General features: G+C 39.9%; 1 protein-coding gene across 4 annotated transcripts in view; it reads right to left on the bottom strand.

Annotated features, from left to right (window-relative positions):
* The window catches only part of MAP7 (microtubule associated protein 7), a 177,797-nt gene that overhangs the window by 28,255 nt on the left and 128,181 nt on the right, over nucleotides 1-21,361 (bottom strand). For 3 of the 4 annotated variants that reach the window (XM_055432820.2, XM_055432819.2, XM_055432818.2), the window contains exons 4-6: nucleotides 6,095-6,258; nucleotides 4,695-4,812; nucleotides 862-972 (exon numbers count right to left, since the gene is read on the bottom strand). In XM_055432820.2, the coding sequence (XP_055288795.2) occupies nucleotides 862-972; nucleotides 4,695-4,812; nucleotides 6,095-6,258 (393 nt within the window). The remainder of the gene's footprint in view (nucleotides 1-861; nucleotides 973-4,694; nucleotides 4,813-6,094; nucleotides 6,259-21,361) is intronic. The other variant, XM_055432821.2, reaches the window with a different exon arrangement.

Below are 21,361 nucleotides of genomic sequence, written 5' to 3' on the forward strand. Positions count from 1 at the left end.
CAAAACCAATAAGTTTCTTAATAAAACACTCAAAACCACAATTTGTTACTTTCAAAGCGTATGTGTTTTTATATTGCACAGTAATTCTTTGGTTTTTCAAATTTAAAATTGTTTTAGTTACGTAAAACAAGTAGCTTATCTTAAAAGCTTGATTTTTCATTCTATGATATATAAATATGTAGAATGAAACTTTAATAAGTAACTCAGCATTCATGTACTGTAAATCCATTAGATGAATAAAACTCAAAATTCAAATAAAATGTTAACTGGAGGACTATGAATATTGAAATTTTTAGGAGGCTTACATAATGATATTCTTAAAGTTGGACCATATCCCTTTAAATGAATGGACACCAAAAAAACCAGTCACACACACAAGAAATGCAGTAAGAAAGGTTTGGTTAAAGGAAAAATAAGCTAGCAAAATGAAATCTGCCAACATGAATCATTTAAAAAGATTTTTTAGAACGTTAATGCCTGGAATTCCCCAAGTACAGATGAAAAGTCAAAGACAATCTGATTGAAATGAAATAAATGTTCATAACAGATTATTAGCATGTTGGTGGATAAGTGGGTGATTTCTGGAGCTGTAAAATCCTGTACTAAAAACTTGAGAGAAGCACCGCTTTTCATCACTGCTAAATGCAATCATTCAGCCAAGTTCTAAAATGAGAAATGTTCTTGTCGCAAGGAAAATGCTGCTCAGACGTTTATTGCTTTTTTACTCTGAAGTTTTTTTCTTCCTATTTAAGAAACGTAGGGAAAGCAACTTCAGATGCTTATTCTTAGCTGTAAACATCCAGAAAATAAAAGCATTAAGGAAATAACAGAACACTTTTTTTGTTTTCCTTTTGACTGTACCTCTATCTGGAGAATTTAGTAAAGTTGCAGATGAAGAGGAGAGCCGCTTGCTAATGACGGGATCAACATGTTTCGAAAGATTCATGGTGGAAACTGACCGCCTGTCTGGATCTAAAACAAATGGAGATAATGCTAATTGACAGCCAGCATGCAGGATTGCAATTTCCTAGTTCACTGATGGAAGGAAAAACTAGGATTGGATGCTTTCAGCTCTATGGCTAGATCTTTACCATAGCACAGTTTTCTAAGTGGACGTTTTAAGGTAACTTAAAGGCTAGAAATAATACTCATTTTTCTTATAGGAAAATAAAAATACAGAATAAAAATATGAAAGAACTATTCAGTTCACCAGTTTGTCAGCCAGGGAAATTCAAGCATATGGTTACAATACAACAAACAGAGGAAGGCCAAAGGAAAACCAGTGGAGGGCAACAAAAATGACGGAGGTATAGCCCATGAAGCAAAAGTGGGTCGACAAAAGTGAATGCCTTCATAATTTCCCAAAGGAGAAACAATGGGGCAGTAGTGGTGCTGGTGAGACAGAATGCAAACACTAGAATAAAAAACACCAGGGTCTGTGCATTTGCTGATACTTTTGCTTGCAGAGTCATTTTACAAAGGGCACTAAAGTGCACTATAGTAAAACAGATTAATCAGAAACAAACAAAGCAACACTGCAGGTGCGGAAAGGATAGCCCCCAGAGCATTTCTTTTTTAAAATCTACTAATGACCACCTCCGGGTGCCTAGATCACAGAGATGAGTGTGGTTTATAGATGAATTATAGAATCAGCCCACAAACTTGCCTAACAATATTGGTGGCCATGCAAAGACAATCAGCATTATTAATAATATTCTTATTGCTGTTGGATAGTTTTAGAGTAATTCAAGTTCAAGTTAGAAGATAAATAATAGCTGTATAAAAGGGAGAAATCAGCTCTGATGGTTTGCTCTCTGAACAGTGGAACCAAGTTGTAACTACGCTCACTAGTGTACATCACATTCCCTGAATACAAGTACATATAATGAAAGTCTAAAAAACATCATTATTTTATTTATTTAGGATGCAGGGAGTTGTTCTGACCTATATTAGCCAAAGTTAAAGGACTTTTGATGTATTTTGTTTTATTTTCTATGGTTAGCTTCTTCTAAAACTGAACACAAACCAAAATATTCCTTGTGGGAGAGGCCTTCAAACCCTGTTCCCACCTGTCTAAACTAACCCTGGAAGTAAATAGGTTAAACTTTCTCCCACAGAATAAGCACTTCTGGATATTATTTACAGTGTACAGGGGATAAGCAAGTCTTCCACCAACATCAGATATTCCTATCTTCTACAGGCATTCATCTTTACAGTTGAAGCAATTTAAAAAAAAATTTAATTTATTGAAGTATCACTGATTTATGTGAAGTGATTTAATCATCAAAAGAAAAAAAACAAACATCATTTCTGTGACTCAAATTCACATTTAATGGATGGGCTCTTAGGGAAATCCTAACAAAGAAAAGACTTAGGGTAAAATGTCAAAAGAAACAATGACAAAATGTGAGGTTTAAGGACACAAAGAAGGATAAGGAAAGTTATTTCTAGGACATTTCATAGCAATACATTTTCTGATATTGCTTTATATGTTCAGCTTCAGTTGGGGGAAATTGTGTCTATATGCAGGCCTATCACACATAGTTAAATTTATGGAGATAAAATATGTATTTATTATGTTACTTAACAAATAAGAATCTTTAATCTTTTTTTCCCCCTCTCTGAACAAAACACAAATTCACAAAAGGATTTATGAAGAATTGGATTAAAAAGTATAGTCTTTACAAAGCAGGGCTAGCTGATGTGGGAACAGTCAAGCAACACATTGATTTGATCTAGATTAAAGTTAATTTCCAGGATTTGTTTGTTGTGTCTACCACAAGTTAGCATTGTTGTGAAGTAAGGAGTAGGCAAAATGAGCAAGACCTGGTTACTGCTCTTGCAATCTCGGCAAATTATTCTGACCATTGAGAATTTTGGTAAAGTCTCATTATTTTCAAATGTCTATTATAGGAGCAATTTTCTCCAATTCACAGCCCTAATAAAAAATGATTTATCCAACAGCTCACAAATACAACTCTGAGTGGCAATAACAGAGGTCGTATATTGAACTCTAAGCATGGAAGCAAGAAGTAAAGCCAAGTAACTTGACATCCCCTCAAAAATGTTGGAGGGAATTCCCTGGGAGGCCAGTGGTTAGGGCTTCCAGCTTCCACTGCAGTGGGTATGGATTTGATCCCTGGTCGGGGGAACTAAGATACTGCATGTCACACACTGCAGTTAAAAAAAAAAAGAAAGCTTGAAAGTCTGCACAGGTTTACCTGTTTAACATGCACATGTAAAACATGAAGCCAAACAAAAGAAAAATAAGGTTATAAAAGCATATACCATGATGGCTTTTTTGTATGGAACAAATATGCAAAATTATACCTAGAATGAAATATCACATGTAAATGATCCTCATGACCACAGATTTGATGTGCCCCACCGCAAATACAACTGGGTCACGAAGAGCCAAGGGGGAAAAAGCATGCTTTCAAATTTGATTCACTGCATAGGAAAGAAAGTTGTGGCAATATGCTTTTAGATTTTTTAAATGATGAGGTTATAGAAGATACACTGAATGTTAGGAATGAAAGGGAATAGAAAAAACAAACAAAAATCCATAATTACTTATATGAAAACTGAAAGTGACAATAGCTGTACTGATGGAGGCAGAGTGAAATAAAGCCAAACTGGATGTACTTTGACCTCAGGTGATTTATCAGTGAAAAAACAGTTTCTTTAAGGTTTTATCCAAAATGATCATCTAAAGAGAAAGTAAACATATCACAGGTAATTACTTTATTTCAATACCTTTAAGTCACCCAAGTTATATTATCAACACTTGAGAAACACTGTGCCATGTCCCAGATCTAGGTCTAGGCAATAGGATATTAAGCATGCATTATGACTAAGGTGGCAATGGTTCAGCTATTGATGAACTGGCCCTAGTCTGAGGTGCTAGCTACAGGTCAGGCAATCAGCAAATCACAAGGAGGTCTGTACCAGGTTTTCTAGTACCACCAAAAGTTGTGAAGTGGTGGTCCAGGCCTGCTAAATCGAGAAAGGTGAATGATGATTCAACAAAACCACCTGGGGACAGAATGTAAGACAATGATTTTCCAAAGTAAATTAAAAAAAAAAAAGCTTATTAGACTTACACATATGAAACTGACACACTATGTAAAATTCAAGGTGTTTTGAATTTACAGTACAAAAATAAAGCCTTTCACTAAGTCCAAATTTCAGTAGGATTTTAAGTCAATTTAAGTACAAGGAATCACTTGGACATTCACTATTATTTCTAGCTTCAGAAATCTGCACTTCCACTTGCAGAGCCTTCGTGTTGCATATACTTTAGGATCAGAATTCATAATCTCGTAGGATTGATTCTGATCAGAAACAGTGCTAGGATTCTCGCAGAGAAAAAGGCAAAACTGGTCAACCCATTTCATAATCTTGAAACCCCTATGCAAATACATTACCAAAATAATGTAGAACTGAAAATAGTTGCTGAGAAAAATTGCACAGATTTCTGTTTCTTTAAAGAACTTTGTAACAAATGAGAAAAGCAGCCTGTGTGGAGGGAGGGAACCTTATCTTATCTCCATCACCCTCTTATCCTCAAACAGTAGAAGCATCATTTCATTGTAGCTTAATTATTTATGCAGGTTTTTTTTTTACAAACACAGAATAAAAAAGTAACTGTGATTTAAAAAATAGTAATTTTGGAAAGAGGATTCTCCATTTACCTGTGTTGTGGATGCTCGGGCTCCCATGGAGAGCACCTCCCCATGACCACCGGTTTTGTTTCTGTTTTGGCTTCTGGCTCCTCTCCATTGTACGTCGCACAACGGCTTCATGACGTTCCTTTAAAAGGAACAGAGGAGTTGATGATTAGATTCTACCTGGTTGTTGGAGGATTCTTCAACTTAAGGCAGAGTGGGATGAGAGGTACTACTTAAATTTCAACCTTAATACTCCTAATACTCAGAAGATTCCTAAACTCTATACTCTAAGGTGAGAGTAGTACTATCAACATGGAGGTGGGTGGGTGATTACTGAAATTATTAGGTTCCAGCTGATAAAGCCCTTGGCATACAGCAGGTACTTAAAATAAGGACTATTACTATTACCACTGACTTCCCAGGTGGTGCTAGCAGTAAAGAACCTGCCTACCAATGCAGGAGTCGTGAGACGCAGGTTCCATTCCTGGGTGGGGAAGATCTGCTGGAGGAGGGCATGGCAACCCATTCCATATTCTTGCCTGGAGAATCCCATGGACAGTGGAGCCTGGTGGGCTACAGTCTATAGGGTCACAAAGAGTCAGACACGACTGAAGCATCTTAGCACACTACTGGGAGTGTGATGCTTTTCCATCAACTCATATAAGCCCGTAGCGCAGGTCTTAGTTTAGGCAGACATGTAACACACGTGGTTCTGTATTTAAAAACAGAATCTAGAATCTGAGGATGTGGGTAATCCCAACCCACAATTTAATGGACTGTATGACTTTGTGTAACTTAGCCATTCTGAGTCTAAATCTTCATTTCCACAGAAAGTGGAAACACTCAAAGGTTGAGTAAGAGTTAAATGAGATTAACTGATGTGAAAACATTTATAAATGGTAAAGCCCTACAGAAATCCAGTTGCTGGGATTAACATTTCAGCATGCATGAAGTAAACATAAATAAGTTATAGGTCCAGACCACAGAAATGAGCTTTCAAAGGTCCTGTGGAAACAATGACAATCACATCATTCTCAACCTGATTTCCACACCACAACCTCCCTAGAAACTATGAAAGTGAAAGTTGCTGAGTTGTGTCTGACTCTTTGTGACCCCATGGACTATAGCCGGCCAGGCTCTTCTGTCCATGGAATTTTCCAGGCCAAAATACTGGAGTGGGTAGCTATTCCCTTCTCCAGCGGATCTTCCTGACCCAGGGACTGAACCCACATCTCCTGCATTGCAGGTGGATTCTTACTGTCTGAGCCACCAGGGAAGCTCCTAGAAACTGTGACTGCTGGTAAATCTGCTGCCTCAGACATTCTAGCTGTGCATCCTGGCGCCTCGGTGGGAAGCTTCACAGTTAATGTGCTGTGTCTCTGAAACAGACGCGCCTCCCGTGTGTCCCCAGGGCAGCACCCCACCTTGTCCTCCTCGAGCCTCTGCCGTCGCTTCTCCTCCACGGCAGCCCTCCGCCGTTCCTCCTTCAGCCTCTGCTCTTCCAGCTTCTTCTTCCGCTCCTCCAGGTGCTTCTCGTAGTGCTGCCTGGCCCGCTCTTCTCTCTCTAACCAGACGATTTCTCTTGCAGCTTCAGGAGGAAAAACAGGGAAACCAAACACAGGCAGGTTTAAAATCTTAACAGTTGGGGATGTAGAAGTGGCCCACATTTAACAAACATGGATGGGGTCTTTGGTTTTTATTAACCAACCATGGCCTGTGCTTTCCTCAACTTTTCAGGAAAAAAAAATACTACTGTTGATTTTGAGCATAATTTAATATGCAAACAACGAGGCGGAAGAAGATGCACTTAATTCTATTCTTTGGGAACTGGCACAGCCCTCCAGTTTGGTTCATTATTACTGCAGAAGAAGGCATGCATCACATACTCCAGCCTCAAAGCTGATAGCGATATGATACTCTCAAACCCAGCAGCACCATCTGTCTCTCTCTCATTAAAATATGTGATATCCTTCAGATCGAAAGCCTGTGACTTCCTTTCAACAGAGCATTGGTTCTGCAAATGTTAAAAGGATTTGGGAGAGTGGATATATGTATATGTAAAACTGATTGACTTTACTATACAGCAGAAAATAAACCAACATTGTATATCAACTATATTCCAATCCCCAGGTGGCACTAGTGGTAAAAAAAAAAAAACTGCCTGCCAATGCAGGAAACATAAGAAATGTGGATTTAGTCCCTGGGTTGGGAAGATCCCCAGGAGGATGGCATGGCAACCCACTCTAGTTCTTGCCTGGAGAATTCCATGGACAGAGGAGCCTGGCAGGCTACCATCCACAGGGTTGCAGAGTCAGACACGACTAAAGTGACTTAGCATCAGTTCAGTTCAGTTCAGTCCCTCAGTCGTGTCCGACTCTTTGCGACTGCATGAACAGCAGCACACCAGGCCTCCCTGTTCATCACCAACTCCTGGAGTCAATCCAAACTCATGTCCATTGAGTCGGTGCTGCCATCCAACCTTCTCATCCTCTGTCGTCCCCTTCTCTTCCTGCCCTCAATCTTTCCCAGCATCAGGGTCTTTTCAAATGAGTCAGCTCTTTGCATGACGTGGCCAAAGTATTGGAGTTTCAGCTTCAACATCAGTCCTTCCAATGAACACCCAGGACTGCTCTCCTTTAGGATGGACTGGTTGGATCTCCTTGCAGTTCAAGGGATATTCAAGAGTCTTCACCAGCACCACAGTTCAAAAGCATCAATTCTTTGGCACTCAGCTCCCTTTACAGTCCAACTCTCACATCCATACATGACTAATGGAAAAACCATAGCCTGACTAGACAGACCTTTGTTGACAAAGTGATGTCTCTCCTTTTTAATATGCTGTCTAGCATACACACCAATAAAAATTAATTAAAAAATAGATTTGGGAGAAAATTCCAAAGATTGATAGTTGATGAAAGATATGCCTCATGGGCATACTGCACTGAGTCAGCAAAAGGACGTGAGGGATCAAACGAGCAGCCGACCTTGTCTCTGAATTGCTCCTAATCTATTTAGGCAAGACATTATTATCGCAGAGTGAAAATATACAGCTCAAAAAATATTGTTAAATGGATGGACCTAGGGAGTGTCATACTGAGTGAAGTGAATCAGACAGAGACGGAGCCGTATCAATATCACATCCCTTAGATGTGGAATCGAAAAAGAAATGATACGAATGAACTTACAAAACAGAAAGAGACTCACAGACTTAGAGAAGGAACTTATCGTTGCCACAGGGGAGGGACAGTTAGGGAGTTTGGGAAGGTCTTGTACACACTGCTATATTCAAAATGGATAACCAACAAGGACCTATTGTATAGCACATGGGACTCTTCTCAATGTTATGTGCCAGCCTGGATGGAAGAGGGGTTTAGGGAAGAATGGATACATGTGTATGTATGGCTGAGTCCCTTTGCTGTTCACCTGGAATTACCACAACGTTGTTAACTGGCTATACCTCAACGCAAAATAAAAAGTTTACAGTTTGAAGAAAAATAAAATCTATATGACCTTAAAAAACCATTTAATGATGGAATGCTTCCTTTCTTCTTTACATATACATGTACTTTCCTCATTTCTGGGCACAAAACTTTTTTTTTTAATATGATGCTTCTTTCAGCCATGATAGCTACACACATTTTTAATGTGAGTTATTAATACTGTAGGCAACAATATCCAAACAGAATATACAGCATAAGCCTGGAGGACACCACACGGTATATAAATTAAAATGCTACTTTTTAAGAGAAAAACAATGAAATTCAAAACATTTAGCTTCCTCTAGACATTTAATATGAGAGATTCTGTGTTCCTGCTACCATTAAATCTTTTCAGAGCTATTCACTTCAGGAGACAAAGCCACTGAAAGGGATGTGAACTGACTTGACTTTCATGGGAGAAAAAGGATGAGGACAAACCCAAGGTGAGCTTGTTCTCTGACATCACTCAGGGTGGGACACAGAGATCTGGGTTTCCCCAGCAGCCCTGCTATTAGCACATGGTGAGACCTGGACAATTTCATTTGGATTTCAGTTTTCTCTGGCTTGAAACATGAGGAAACTGATCTTTAAGGTTCCTTCCCTCCAATGTTCAAATCTCATGGATTTAAAGAAATTCTCAGGCTCAAGTTAAAAATTTACTCTGAGCAAAAGCACATAGTATGAGGGAATGGCTACCACTCCAGTATTCTTGCCTGGAGAATTCCACAGACAGAAGAACCTTGTAGACTACAGTTCATAGGGTTGCAAAGAGTCAAACACAACTGAGCACACACACACTCAATAAATATTTACTGACTGATTATATAAATAAAATACACTCTGAGAACATATGTTAAAAGTAACATGGACAGCATTATTCACAAAAACCAAGTCATGGAAGCAACATAAGTCTCTGTATCAATAGATAAAATGGATAAAGAAGATGTAGTAAACACAGGCCATGGGCTATCACTCAGCCATAAACAATAATGAAATCTTGCCATCGTGACGACACAGATGAACCTAGAGAATATTATGCTAAGTGAAGTAAGTCCTACCTAAACCTGCCCCCTTCATTCTCCCTAGAGACCTTTTGCGTTACGGCACCTCTCAAACAAACCATACCTCCCTCATCTCTTTGCTCCCGAGGCTGTGGTTGTTGGGAAAGTTGCTATCCTTGTTTCAGTCTAAACTGTCATCATTTAAGGCAGTAGTCTCATAAAAGCACAGATTGCTGGGTTCTAACCCTCATTCATTTTTGCTACTCCCAGGATGAGGCCTAGTAATGTGCATTTTTAACAAACCTCCTAGGCTATTTTGGTCCCAAGTGATCCATGATGGCATATGGAGGACCACTGCTCTTAACTTCTCCAGAAGTTTCATCTCTTCAGGGCTCAATGCAGGTCTTCTGACATCTACCACAAACGTAAGCATTTCTTATATTCTGATTTCTGTGTAGCAAGTGACTATATCCCTTCCTTTTTTTCCCATTCACTATAGTGTTTTTCAGGCCTTCTCCAGAGGCTCAGCTGGTAAAGAACCTGCCTGTCAATGCAGGAGATGAAAGAGACACAGGTTCGATTCCTGGGTCTGGAAGACCCCCTGGAAAAGGAAATGGCAACCCACTCCAGTATTCTTGCCTGGAAAATTCCATGGACAGAGGAACCTGGTGAGTTACAGTCCATGGGGTCACAAAGAGTCAGACATGACTGAGTGCACATAGACAGATAGTGTTTTTCAGAACTTGTATATAAGCAAGGCCCTTAATAATTACTTCCTGATTCATTGAGGACAATTGTACTTCTTGACTCTTTCACCCTTAACTGTGAGGTTTTAGGCAAATTACTTAACTTCCTTACTCCTCACTTATGTCAGGGTAAATGGTGGCTAAATATGGGACCTTCTTATAGTATTTACTGTGAGGATTAAAAGAAACATTATACCTAACACAGTTAGAACAGTTCTCAGCACTTGGTAAGCACTCAATAAATATTAGTCATTTTTGCCAAATTTGTCACCATAATTTCAATTCAGAAAATTCAAGGTCGTTCTTAAACTTGTGCTATCAATCCAAACAGAGCTAGATACTATGACAATAACAATTAGTTTTATCCCATTTAATCTTTTAAATGAAGAACATTTCTTCATCAAACTCTTAACTTCCACTTCTATTTTCTACCAGGAAGTGGAGATCCTATTGCAGTGCCTTCTTGAATAATTGTCATCTTTACACAGTCATACAGAGAACAGGCAAATAATGGTGAAATAGCAAACAATAGTTTCATATTATCGCAGAGAATGGTGGTGAGCACCTGGATTATTACTAAGTACAGATCCTGTGACCCTTTAAACAGAAGAATAATGCATAAAAGATTTCAATATGTTAGTAAGAATCGAAAGCTAACTTATCCTAAGAGGTTTAGTTACTTAAAATATTCCCTGTGGATGATATATAATATCAAAGTTTTGTATTTTCTCATTAAGAAATGAGACTTCTGAGCATAAGAAAAACAAATCAACACTTGCTAAGGACTGAATTGTGTCTACTCTCCCAGCAATCTGTACATTGAATCCCTACTGCCCAAAGTGACTGTATCTGGAGCTAGGGCCTTCAGGAGATGATCATGATTATATGAGGTCATAAGGGTAGGGACCTAATCCAATAGGATTCAGTTCAGTTGAGCCATTCAGTCGTGTCCAATTCTTTGTGACCCCATGAACTGCAGCACGCCAGGCTTCCCTGTCCATCACCAACTCCCAGAGTTCACTCAAACTCATGTCCACAGAGTCGGTGATGCCATCCAGCCATCTCATTCTCTGTCGTCCCCTTCTCCTCCCGCTCCCAACTTTTCCCAGCATCAGAGTCTTTTCCAGTGAGTCAACTCGTCGCATGAGGTGGCCAAAGTATTGCAGTTTCAGCTTTAGCATCAGTCCCTCCAATGAGCATCCAGGACTGATCTCCTTTAGGATGGACTGGTTGGATCTCCTTGCAGTCCAAGGGACTCTCAAGAGTCTTCTCCAGCACCACAGTTCAAAAGCATCAATTCTTCGGCAATCAGCTTTCTTCACAGTCCAACTCACACATCCATATGTGACCACAGGAAAAACCATAGCCTTGACTAGACAGACCTTGGTTGGCAAAGTAATGTCTCTGCTTTTTAATATACTATCTAGGTTGGTCATAACTTTCCTTCCAAGGAGTAAGCGTCTTTTAATTTCCTGGCTGCAATCAGCATCTGCAGTGATTTTGGAGCCCCAAAAAATAAAGTCTGACACTGTTTCTACTGTTTCCCCATCTATTTCCCATGAAGTGATGGGACCAGATGCCATGATCTTTGTTTTCTGAATGTTGAGCTTCAAGCCAACCTTTTCACTCTCCTCTTTCACTTTCATCAAGAGGCTTTTGAGTTCCTCTTCACTTTCTGCCATAAGGGTGGTGTCATCTGCATATCTGAGGTTATTGATATTTCTCCCAGCAATCTTGATTCCAGCTTGTGCTTCTTCCAACCCAGCGTTCCTCATGATGTACTCTGCATATAAGTTAAATAAGCAGGGTGACAATATACAGCCTTGACGTACTCCTTTTCCTATTTGGAACCAGTCTGTCATTCCATGTCCAGTTCTGACTGTTGCTTCCTGACCTGCATACAGGTTTCTCAAGAGGCAGGTCAGGTGGTCTGGTATTCCCATCTCTTTCAGAATTTTCCACAGTTTATTGTGATCCACACAGTCAAAGGCTTTGGCATAGTCAATGAAGCAGAAATAGATGTTTTTTCTGGAACTCTCTTGCTTTCTCCATGATCCAGCGGATGTTGGCAATTTGATCTCTGGTGCCTCTGCCTTTTCTAAAACCTGCTTGAACATCTGGGAGTTCACAGTTCACATATTGCTGAAGTCTGGTCCTTTTCATTATAGGGGACTGGAATGCAAAAGTAGGAAGTCAAGAAACACCTGGAGTAACAGGCAAATTTGGCCTTGGAGCACGGAATGAAGCAGGGCAAAGGCTAATAGAGTTTTGCCAAGAGAACGCACTGGTCATGACAAACACCCTCTTCCAACAACACAAGAGAAAACTCTACACATGGACATCACCAGATGGTCAACACCGAAATCAGATTGATTATATTCTTTGCAGCCAAAGATGGAGAAGCTCTATACAGTTAGCAAAAACAAGACCAGGAGCTGACTGTGGCTCAGATCATGAACTCCTTATTGCCAAATTCAGACTGAAATTGAAGAAAGTAGGGAAAACCACCAGACCATTCAGATATGACCTAAATCAAATCCCTTATGATTATACAGTGGAAGTGAGAAATAGATTTAAGGGACTAGATCTGATAGAGTGCCTGATGAACTCTGGACGGAGGTTCGTGACATTGTAAAGGAGACAGGGATCAAGACCATCCCCATGGGAAAGAAATGCAAAAAAGCAAAATGGCTGTCTGAGGAGGCCTTACAAATAGCTGTGAAAAGAAGAGAAGCGAAAAGCAAAGGAGAAAAGGAAAGATATAAGCATCTGAATGCAGAGTTCCAAAGTATAGCAAGGAGAGATAAGAAAGCCTTCCTCAGTGATCAATACAAAGAAATAGAGGAAAACAACAGACTAGGAAAAACAAGAGCTCTCTTCAAGAAAATTAGAGATTCCAAGGGAACATTTCATGCAAAGATGGGCTCAATAAAGGACAGAAATGGTATGGACCTAACAGAAGCAGAAGATATTAAGAAGAGGTGGCAAGAATACACAGAAGAACTGTACAAACAAGATCTTCACCACCAAGATAGTCACGATAACGTGATCACTGACCTAGAGCCAGACATCTTGGAATGTGAAGTCAAGTGGGCCTTAGAAAGCTTCACTACGAACAAAGCTAGTGGAGGTGATGGAATTCCAGTGGAGCTATTTCAAATCTTGAAAGATGATGCTGTGAAAGTGCTGCACTCAATATGCCATCAAATTTGGAAAACTCAGCAGTGGCCACAGGACTGGAAAAGGTCAGTCTTCATTCCAATCCCAAAGAAAGGCAATGCCAAAGATTGCTCAATCTACTGCACAATTGCACTCATGTCACACGCCAGTAAAGTCATGCTCAAAATTTAAATCATTAACAATCACTAATTTCACAGAGCTCTATGAAAGAACAATATGTCCAAAAAGGACCTGTGATGACTATCATTAACCTTTGCTCTTGTGATGTTAGCATTTTCTCCTGGACTCTGAGATCATAATATAAACATGAAATGAAGACCCACTGTGGCCCCTGGACATGAACAATCCAGTCCCATCCCTGAGCTGCTGCCACCAAGGTTATACTTCAGTGACCCTATAACAACTGGTCAGTGACACACAAAGGGTAAATCCACTGTCAACCTGGACTCTATTTAGAAACTTGATTCTTGTACTAAAGAAATAGTGACTCCTGTACTAAAAGGAGATTGAAGTGAAAGGGTACTGGATAGAGAAGCAGCTCTGGCTTCACAGGAACCTGAGTCCACCCCGCTACTGCCACTCCCCTGTTACAGAGGGACTTCTGTGGTCTTGTTTCGTCCAACCGTCTTCCTGCCAGAGTTGCCAGATGAGCCCACAGTAACATATAAAGTGTTCAGCGCAGTGCCAGGTACACAGTAGGGACTCAGTACATGTAACCTCTACACCTCCACACCACCAACCCTACCCCTACCATAACAAGGAGAAAAAAGAAAGTTTAAAAGGAATAAAACTAAGCCTATTAGTTAAGATTGAGACTTTTAGACCGGGCCAAAATCCAAAACGCCCAGGTTATGTTGAAGTCTGGCATGCTGCAGTCCATGAGGTCACAAAGAGCGGGACACAACTGAGCAACTGAACGACAACATGTTGTTTAAAAGAAACAAACCTAAAACAGTGTTAAAAAAAATGATAAAATAATGAATGAACAAAAGCTATCGGGCAAATGAAAACAAAATTGTAATAAATGTGGAATAATAATTCCATTTTGTCTGGCAGTAAAGATAAAATTACAAAAAAAACAAAAACAAAGGAGATAAATAGCTCTCCCAGGATCACAGTGTCTAAAAGAGGAAGAGTTGAAATTATAATTCAGCTCTGATTGTAAAGCCTGTACTTTCAGTTACTATACAATACTTCCTCCAAATTCACAACTGCCCGCCTAAAATTTCACCTTGAATTTCCTGGTCAGATCCATCACATAACCTTACTCATTATCTCTACCTCAAACCAGAACCTGCTCTGCCTTCTCCATTCTGATAGCAGATACATGACCTCCCAGTGGTTTACGAAGATCCCTCAGAGTCACCGTCAATTTCTCCTTCATGGATGCTCCAACCCAACTCAACACTTCCACAACTGACCTTCTCATTTTACATCAGAATTTAGTGTCTTCTCTCTCATCCTTCCGATTCTATTGTATTTAAGCCCTCATTTTTTTCTTACTCCTGGGGTTTAGTCTATTTCCTGTTCACAGTCATTCTGGATACTGTTCTCAGACGTCTCCCTCCCCCTGCCACCGGCCCCACTCCCAAACAAAACCTAGTGTCATAGTCCTGCTTGAAGATCTGTTAGCACCCCCATCCCCCGGTTCAGCCCCTTAGATTGGCCACATGATCCTCTACATTTTTATGCACTACCCCTGCCCCAAATACCTCTTCCCACCTGTCAAACTTCAGTCATTGTTCAAGTTCTAGGTCAAACGGCTCTTCCTCTGAAAAGCGTTCCCTGGCACCAAGCTCACTTCCATCGTTCCTCTGCACTCCTACCTGGACGCCAGATGGTAATTACTCTGCTCTTACATGTTTCTGAGTCTTTCCCCACATAAAACGATGACTAGGTCAGCAGATGGTTAAAGTAAGTCTGATGAGGAATGAGCTAAGGAATTAAAGGGTTATTTGACCTCCAAGCAAAGTGATTTACATTGAGCCTTAGTGTTAATTCAAAGCCTTCTCAACCAGTCATTTAAACTGTTTTCCACTCTCCTCTCATTTGGGTATTACGCTGGAGAACTGCCTGGTAATAAAGGTGACCTTGTAGGATACCCACAACACTGCATCTCCTGCCTGAGGGGACTTTCTACTCGGCCTTCATCCCTGGACACAGTGGTGGACTAATGAGACTGAGCTGCTAGGGCAGAGCTGAGGTGCTTATACCTGTGAAAGACATTTTCTTTGGAGACAGGAGAGCAACACTGTGGCAGGACTTCTTATTTTCAGAGCTGGGCTCAATGGAGTGTTTAGCTGGGCTTCAGCTAAAGTCAATTGTTTTGCTAAAGCACAGAAAGCAGTGATTGTCTTTGGACTCTCACTGCCTCAACCCTAATCCACTTTGACTCCCCGAAAACTGTTGCCATCCTCTTCCCTCGCGGTCTTACTGAGCCCAGCCTAGTAGACCAGGAAGCACACATGCCCCTCGATCTCTGCCTCCCCGAAGCTCAGAAGCTTTGGTTTCTCCCGCCCCAGGCAGGTCAGTCAGTCTCTGGAGTCACCTGACCTGCCACCCTCACCTTTATCATCACAATCCTCAGGGTGAGCTGTGCTCAGCTCTTCATGCTGACACCAGGTGATTTATAGGCTTTACCTTCACAGCCACCTGGCGAGGGAGACACTGCTATTAAACTTAGAGAGAAGTGAAGTAATCTGCCTGACATCTCACAGTAAGTCAGTGGGGGGACTGGAATCCAAACTCTGGACTGTCTGACTCTAGAAGCAAACAAGGAACCATTATGCTAAAAGGCAGGATCGGGAATACTTCCCATGACTAAGGCTCTAGACTGGGAGAAGGTGGGCACCCAATGTGAAGATCCTGATTTTCTCACATCACTCTTGGCCTTCATCATCTGTTTACAAGACCTCTTACTTTTCAGGCTTTAAGACCTTTTCACTGTCAGCTTTACAGGCAAAGTAAACTTGGGAGAAATAAATAATGGCTGCTTAGTCACAGTGATTCACCTGGTGTTAAAGCTTCAGCCTGTGAATTATTTAATCCATTCCACAACAAGCGTTCATTCTTCCCAGTCCTGTGCCTGACTTCTGATGCAGTGCTGCAGTATGTGCTCATGTCCACATCCCTCCCACTCACGTGTACTCTGACCCTTGGCCGTTCACAGCCTGCCTGGCTGCCTTGCGAGATTTTGTACACTCTATTCATCAAGAGACAGCTTTAGGAAACCAGAAACCATGGGTGACTACAGATCTGTCAAAGTTTTATCCAGCATATATTTGGACTAGAAAGACTGCTTTCCCAAAGCCCAGAGTCTGGGTTTTTGGGTGTGTGTGTGTGTGTGTGTGTGTATTGAGGACAGTTTTGTCAAAACTAATGACTTCCTTATATATCTAGCAATAATAATAATAATGTGAAGTGTGAAACCAGGGACAATTTCACTTGTGATTCTAATCAGAGTACGGCATCACTGGTTGTTTACTAATTAGTTCTACTCTATCAACATTTTCGAGATGAACATTCTAAGCCAGATTGAAATGATCATGTATGTCTTGACCACACTTTTATTAACTGCTGCCCCTGAATTGACAACACGCTGAGACTGGAGGAGTGGAAAGGGAGGCAAGGCAGAAAAGTTATGACTGGAGGGGCTAAGAAAGTCTAGAGAATTTATCTGAGAAACAAGGCAAATATAATCTAGTTGAACGTCAAAATCTTTTTCATATTATCTTATGGTTGTTCCTAATATATTACATTCTGACAGATCTCCTGCACAGCTTTGAACTTAGCCACAAAACCCAATATGAATGAACTGAATGAGAGATTTGAGAAATTTAATTTTTTTCTTCATGAGCTATAGGAGTCAATCATACAATTCACTGATAATCTTTCATGATTTTACAGACTCTCGAAAGCCTTTGATTCATACCTCAAACTTAATCTGTATCACCTTCAAAAAGGGAAACCTTATGTCTTCCTAAACACAGAAAACTACTTGCCTGCTCAATATTCCTCATATATTCCTTAGAACTTGTCAGCATACTGTAGGATTATTAGTTTCATAACTTATATGAAGACCAAGTAGTTTCAAGGTACAACCATTATATAGATTATCTTTGTGTCCTTGTTCATCTATGTGAGAAACTGCTTAAGAATGAAATTTTCAGACTTAGTTGACTGGATGTTATAAAGGCAGATATTACCTGATAATTTGGTAATATCTAATTTGCAGTATACCTGCTGCACATACATTGAAATGCACAGACTATTCGCTTACCATTCAACCAACAGCTGTTAGGCATCAACTATGTGCCAGGCACTTTTCTAGGTACTAGGCTACAGAAGTTAAAAAAAATGACATAAGTCCTTTCTTATAATAAGCTTATATTCCAGTGAAAGCAGACAAGACAATAAATAAGTAGAATATCAATATATACATGCTTAAATGTTGCGAATGACACGGAGAAAAATAGAGGGTTCTAGTTTGGGGAGCTGCAAATCTGAGGAAGATGGCCAGGGAAGGCATCACTAAAGAGACGGCATTTAAACAATACCTGAAGGAGGAGAGAAAATTATTTACATGTATCTCTTAGGCCAAATATTCCAGGTGGAGGGCATAGCAATGTAAGTTCCAGGAGGTTAAAAATTTGATCTTTCAATAGCCTCAGGATTTCTAGCTCAATAGTGACCCCACATCAAATACTAGGTGAATGAATATGTGAATTAAAATAGCATGAAATAGCTTTTTAAAAAAGGAGGTGGTGGTAGTAGTGGTGGTATTAATTTACCTAAAGTCAAAAATTTCTATTACATAAATTTCACCTGCTTTGGTTCTTGCAGATGTTTTAGAAGAGAAGTTAGTAACCAGGATCTGTTCCAAGTTCTTACAGATTCTTAATGACTCCTAGGTTAACAAATGGTCAATGCCGCAAAATATTTTCAAAAAGATATCAGAATCTGCTCCAACACTTACATTGGACCTCTGGTTCTATGTCAAGTGGACAGTGAGTACAGCATGCAGGCTCTTCTTCTACATGAGAGTTGGGTATGTGCCCAGCTCTGAAATCTGGAAAAACCCACCACCTGAATCCAAAGCATAGGGACTGCTCTCTATTTAACAGCATCGCCATTTGCTGAAGAATGGAAACATGGACCTTGGTGACCCTGTACATAAACAGCTGATATGGCAGAAAGAAAAAAGGGTCCATTAACTATCCCATTTTTAAAGGTTTGGTTCCTTCCTTAAGCTAAATTATCCCAATGCATTTTAAAAAAAATAAAATAAAAGGCAATGCATAAAATAACTTACATCAGCAACTATGGCAGGCTTACAAAACAGAAAGTACAACCCTTGTGTTAATTTGCTCCTAAATGGGATAATAGAGAGTGAAGTGCTTAGAACATTGCTTTGCCTATAGTCAGTGCTCAATCAATATGATTATTATTAATAATATTAGTAGTATTTAATTAAAGGCTTGAGTATAGTCAGAAAATTATGCATCTGTTTTATATTTAGCCCGATGTACTGGGATAAAAAGAATTAGAAAACTATGACCATACTCTTTAAAAGCTTGAAATATATACAACTAGAAAGTTCTATACAGTCCCACGAGAAGTTCAACAACGTATAAAATAGCTAAAACATGATAGTTATGCAAAGTACAATATATAGTAAGAAAATGAGAGTTTCCAAGATGCAAAAGATCATAAAAACTAGGAAGGCTCCATAAAGGACTGGTGCTGAATATGACAGAGCTGGATGAATGAAGAACATCAGTGAGACAGTTTTGGGTAACTAAAATCTAAATTTATTAAAGTCTGCAGTAGGATGCCAGCAGAAGCAGCAAATTTAAAGGCAAGGATCTGAGACCTCTGCTGAAGACAGAGGAGTATTGAACCTGTGACTATGTGGGTTTAGGGACAGGGTGTGAGGCAACCTCCACCTACAAACCTGAAGCCACAGCTAGAGGACTAGGCTGAGTCCAGACTGACCAGTGGCACCTACAAGTGGCTCAACAGGCCAGCGTGGAGACTAGGCAGTGCACAGCATTGGACCACCAGGAAGAGAACAGCTTATCCTGCGAAAGATTCAGTAGTTAAGGCTGGGAGTCAGAAAGATGCCAGTGCCTCCAGCAGCAGCAGAAAGTATCAAAAAAAAAAAAAACACAACACCTAAAAAATAATGGTGTGGGGGTAGGAAAGGGTGCAAGGCATATTGGTTCAACTGACTTGTACACAGCAATTACTCAGAGAGTGAAAGTTGATGGACAACTTATTATATAGAAGTTGAGTTTTAGATGCCAGGAAAGCATCTACGACCTTAAAGAGTGAGTTGGGAATGTGGAACCCATAATATCAAAACAGGAGAGTAAAAATCATGAGAACAAATACAATTCTTCCCACCTAGCCCAGGAAAAAAACAAAATTAAAGCTTAGAAGAGAGATGGTAAAAATATGCAGAAGTCAAGAGAGAAGTTTGAAGAAATGGCCTGAATTAGAGTCAGATGAAATAGACTAGTTGACATTTCTTCATGAGAAAACCTTTTAAGGCAGAAAAGTAAAGCTTTCAGAGTATATATGCCCAACCAAATGAACAGAACAGTCCCACACTTCAAGAATTATGCTTGATTTTATGTGATAAATTGAAGGATAATGTAGAAACAGCAGGCCACATGACATAATCTTATCATAATGCATTAAAGCATGACTCAGAGATTTAACCCACAGAAAGCTATTAACCGACCCTCTGTTTCCAAACAATACAAACATGACATGTCACCCAAAGCAAAGATCTTTATTCTCCTTCTTTCTACGTTGCTTTTAAAAATGTGATCTTAAAAAAAAACTTCAATGATTTCAATATTAATTTCAGCCTACATTCAACAGTAAATAATCAATCTCACCAGCCAATTGCTTTCAACTTTGCTTTGTTAGAATTTCTTGGATGTATTCTTTTTTTCTTTATACTTGGAAACCTTTAAACTTTGAAAGCTTGGTAATAGTTGATATTATCAACTGCTTTTGTGTTTTCAAAAAGCACACTCCAAAGATCTTTGAGATAATAGCCATTCCTCCACCCTACCTGCCGTTTTTAAAAAAACACTATTCCACTGGCATCATAGTTTCTGCAAAGCACAGTTTATGGGTAGTTTATCAGATGCCCTTTGATTTTCTCTTAGTATAATTTTTTTTAGAAATAGCCCTTTTGTATCCTAAGACACAACTTAAAACAGATGCTAGATTTTAGATGACTCTTTCACAAATGTAAGGGCACATTTGTATGTTTGTTTATTTCTGAAGATTAATTTCTACTCAGAGAACTTAAGTGGAAAAGAATAGGCCAAAAGACATTGGTTTAAGATTTTAAAAGAAAATACAATTAATGCAGAAAAAATAAGAACATAAAAATAAAAGTGCAGAGTAAAATAAAATATAAATACAATAAATAAAATGCTACTTCATTAAAACTATGACTGTCAACAACAAGAAAAGACATCAAAATTAAGGAAACTGTAGTATTAAATACAGCAGGGCTAAGATGGAAGAAAGACAAAGCCTAGAATATGCTGTGTGTGCTAATCTCTCAGTTGTGTCCAACTCTTTACGACCCCATGGACTGTAGCCTGCAAGGCTCCTCTGTCCATGGAATTTTCCAGGCAAGAATACTGGAGTTAGTTGCCATTTCCTTCTCCAGGGGACCTCCAAAACCAGGGATTGGACCCAGGTCGCCCTCATTGCAGGCAGATGCTTTATTGTCTGAGCTACTAGCTCACCAAATAAGTAAAGTTGCGACCACAGGACAATATAATAATTTGAACTTTACTTTGACCCATATATTAATCTGATGATGACCAGATGTTGGGTCTGTTACCAATTCCCCTTTTGCCACCTGTCCTTGCACCACTGCTCTGTAGTCGCCATCTCTTCTAGTTCCCTGGATGACTCTGTTCATCCTCTAGCTGGAAGCTCAGGTGGTCCCTGACATACCCAGGCTGAGTTAGGTTCTTCTGTGGGTCCTCAATGCCCCATGTGTGCACTCCTTCAATACCATCCTCTATTAGAATTGCTGTGTGTTTATCTACCCTCTCCCACCTCCCACTAGACTGCAGCTAACCCTGGAGGGCTGGGTCTCAACCTTTATTTAACTTTTTAGCATGAAAGTGAAAGTGAAGTCATGTCCGACTCTTTGCGACCCCATGAACTGTAGCCTACCAGGCTTCTCTGTCCATGGGATTTTCCAGGCAAGAGTACTGGAGTGGGTTGCCGTTTCCTTCTCCAGGGGA

This window comes from Moschus berezovskii, chromosome 10 (genome assembly GCF_049115385.1).
Source record: "Moschus berezovskii isolate FMDL1 chromosome 10, NW_MosBer_1.0, whole genome shotgun sequence".
In the NCBI taxonomy this organism is placed as follows: domain Eukaryota; kingdom Metazoa; phylum Chordata; class Mammalia; order Artiodactyla; family Moschidae; genus Moschus; species Moschus berezovskii.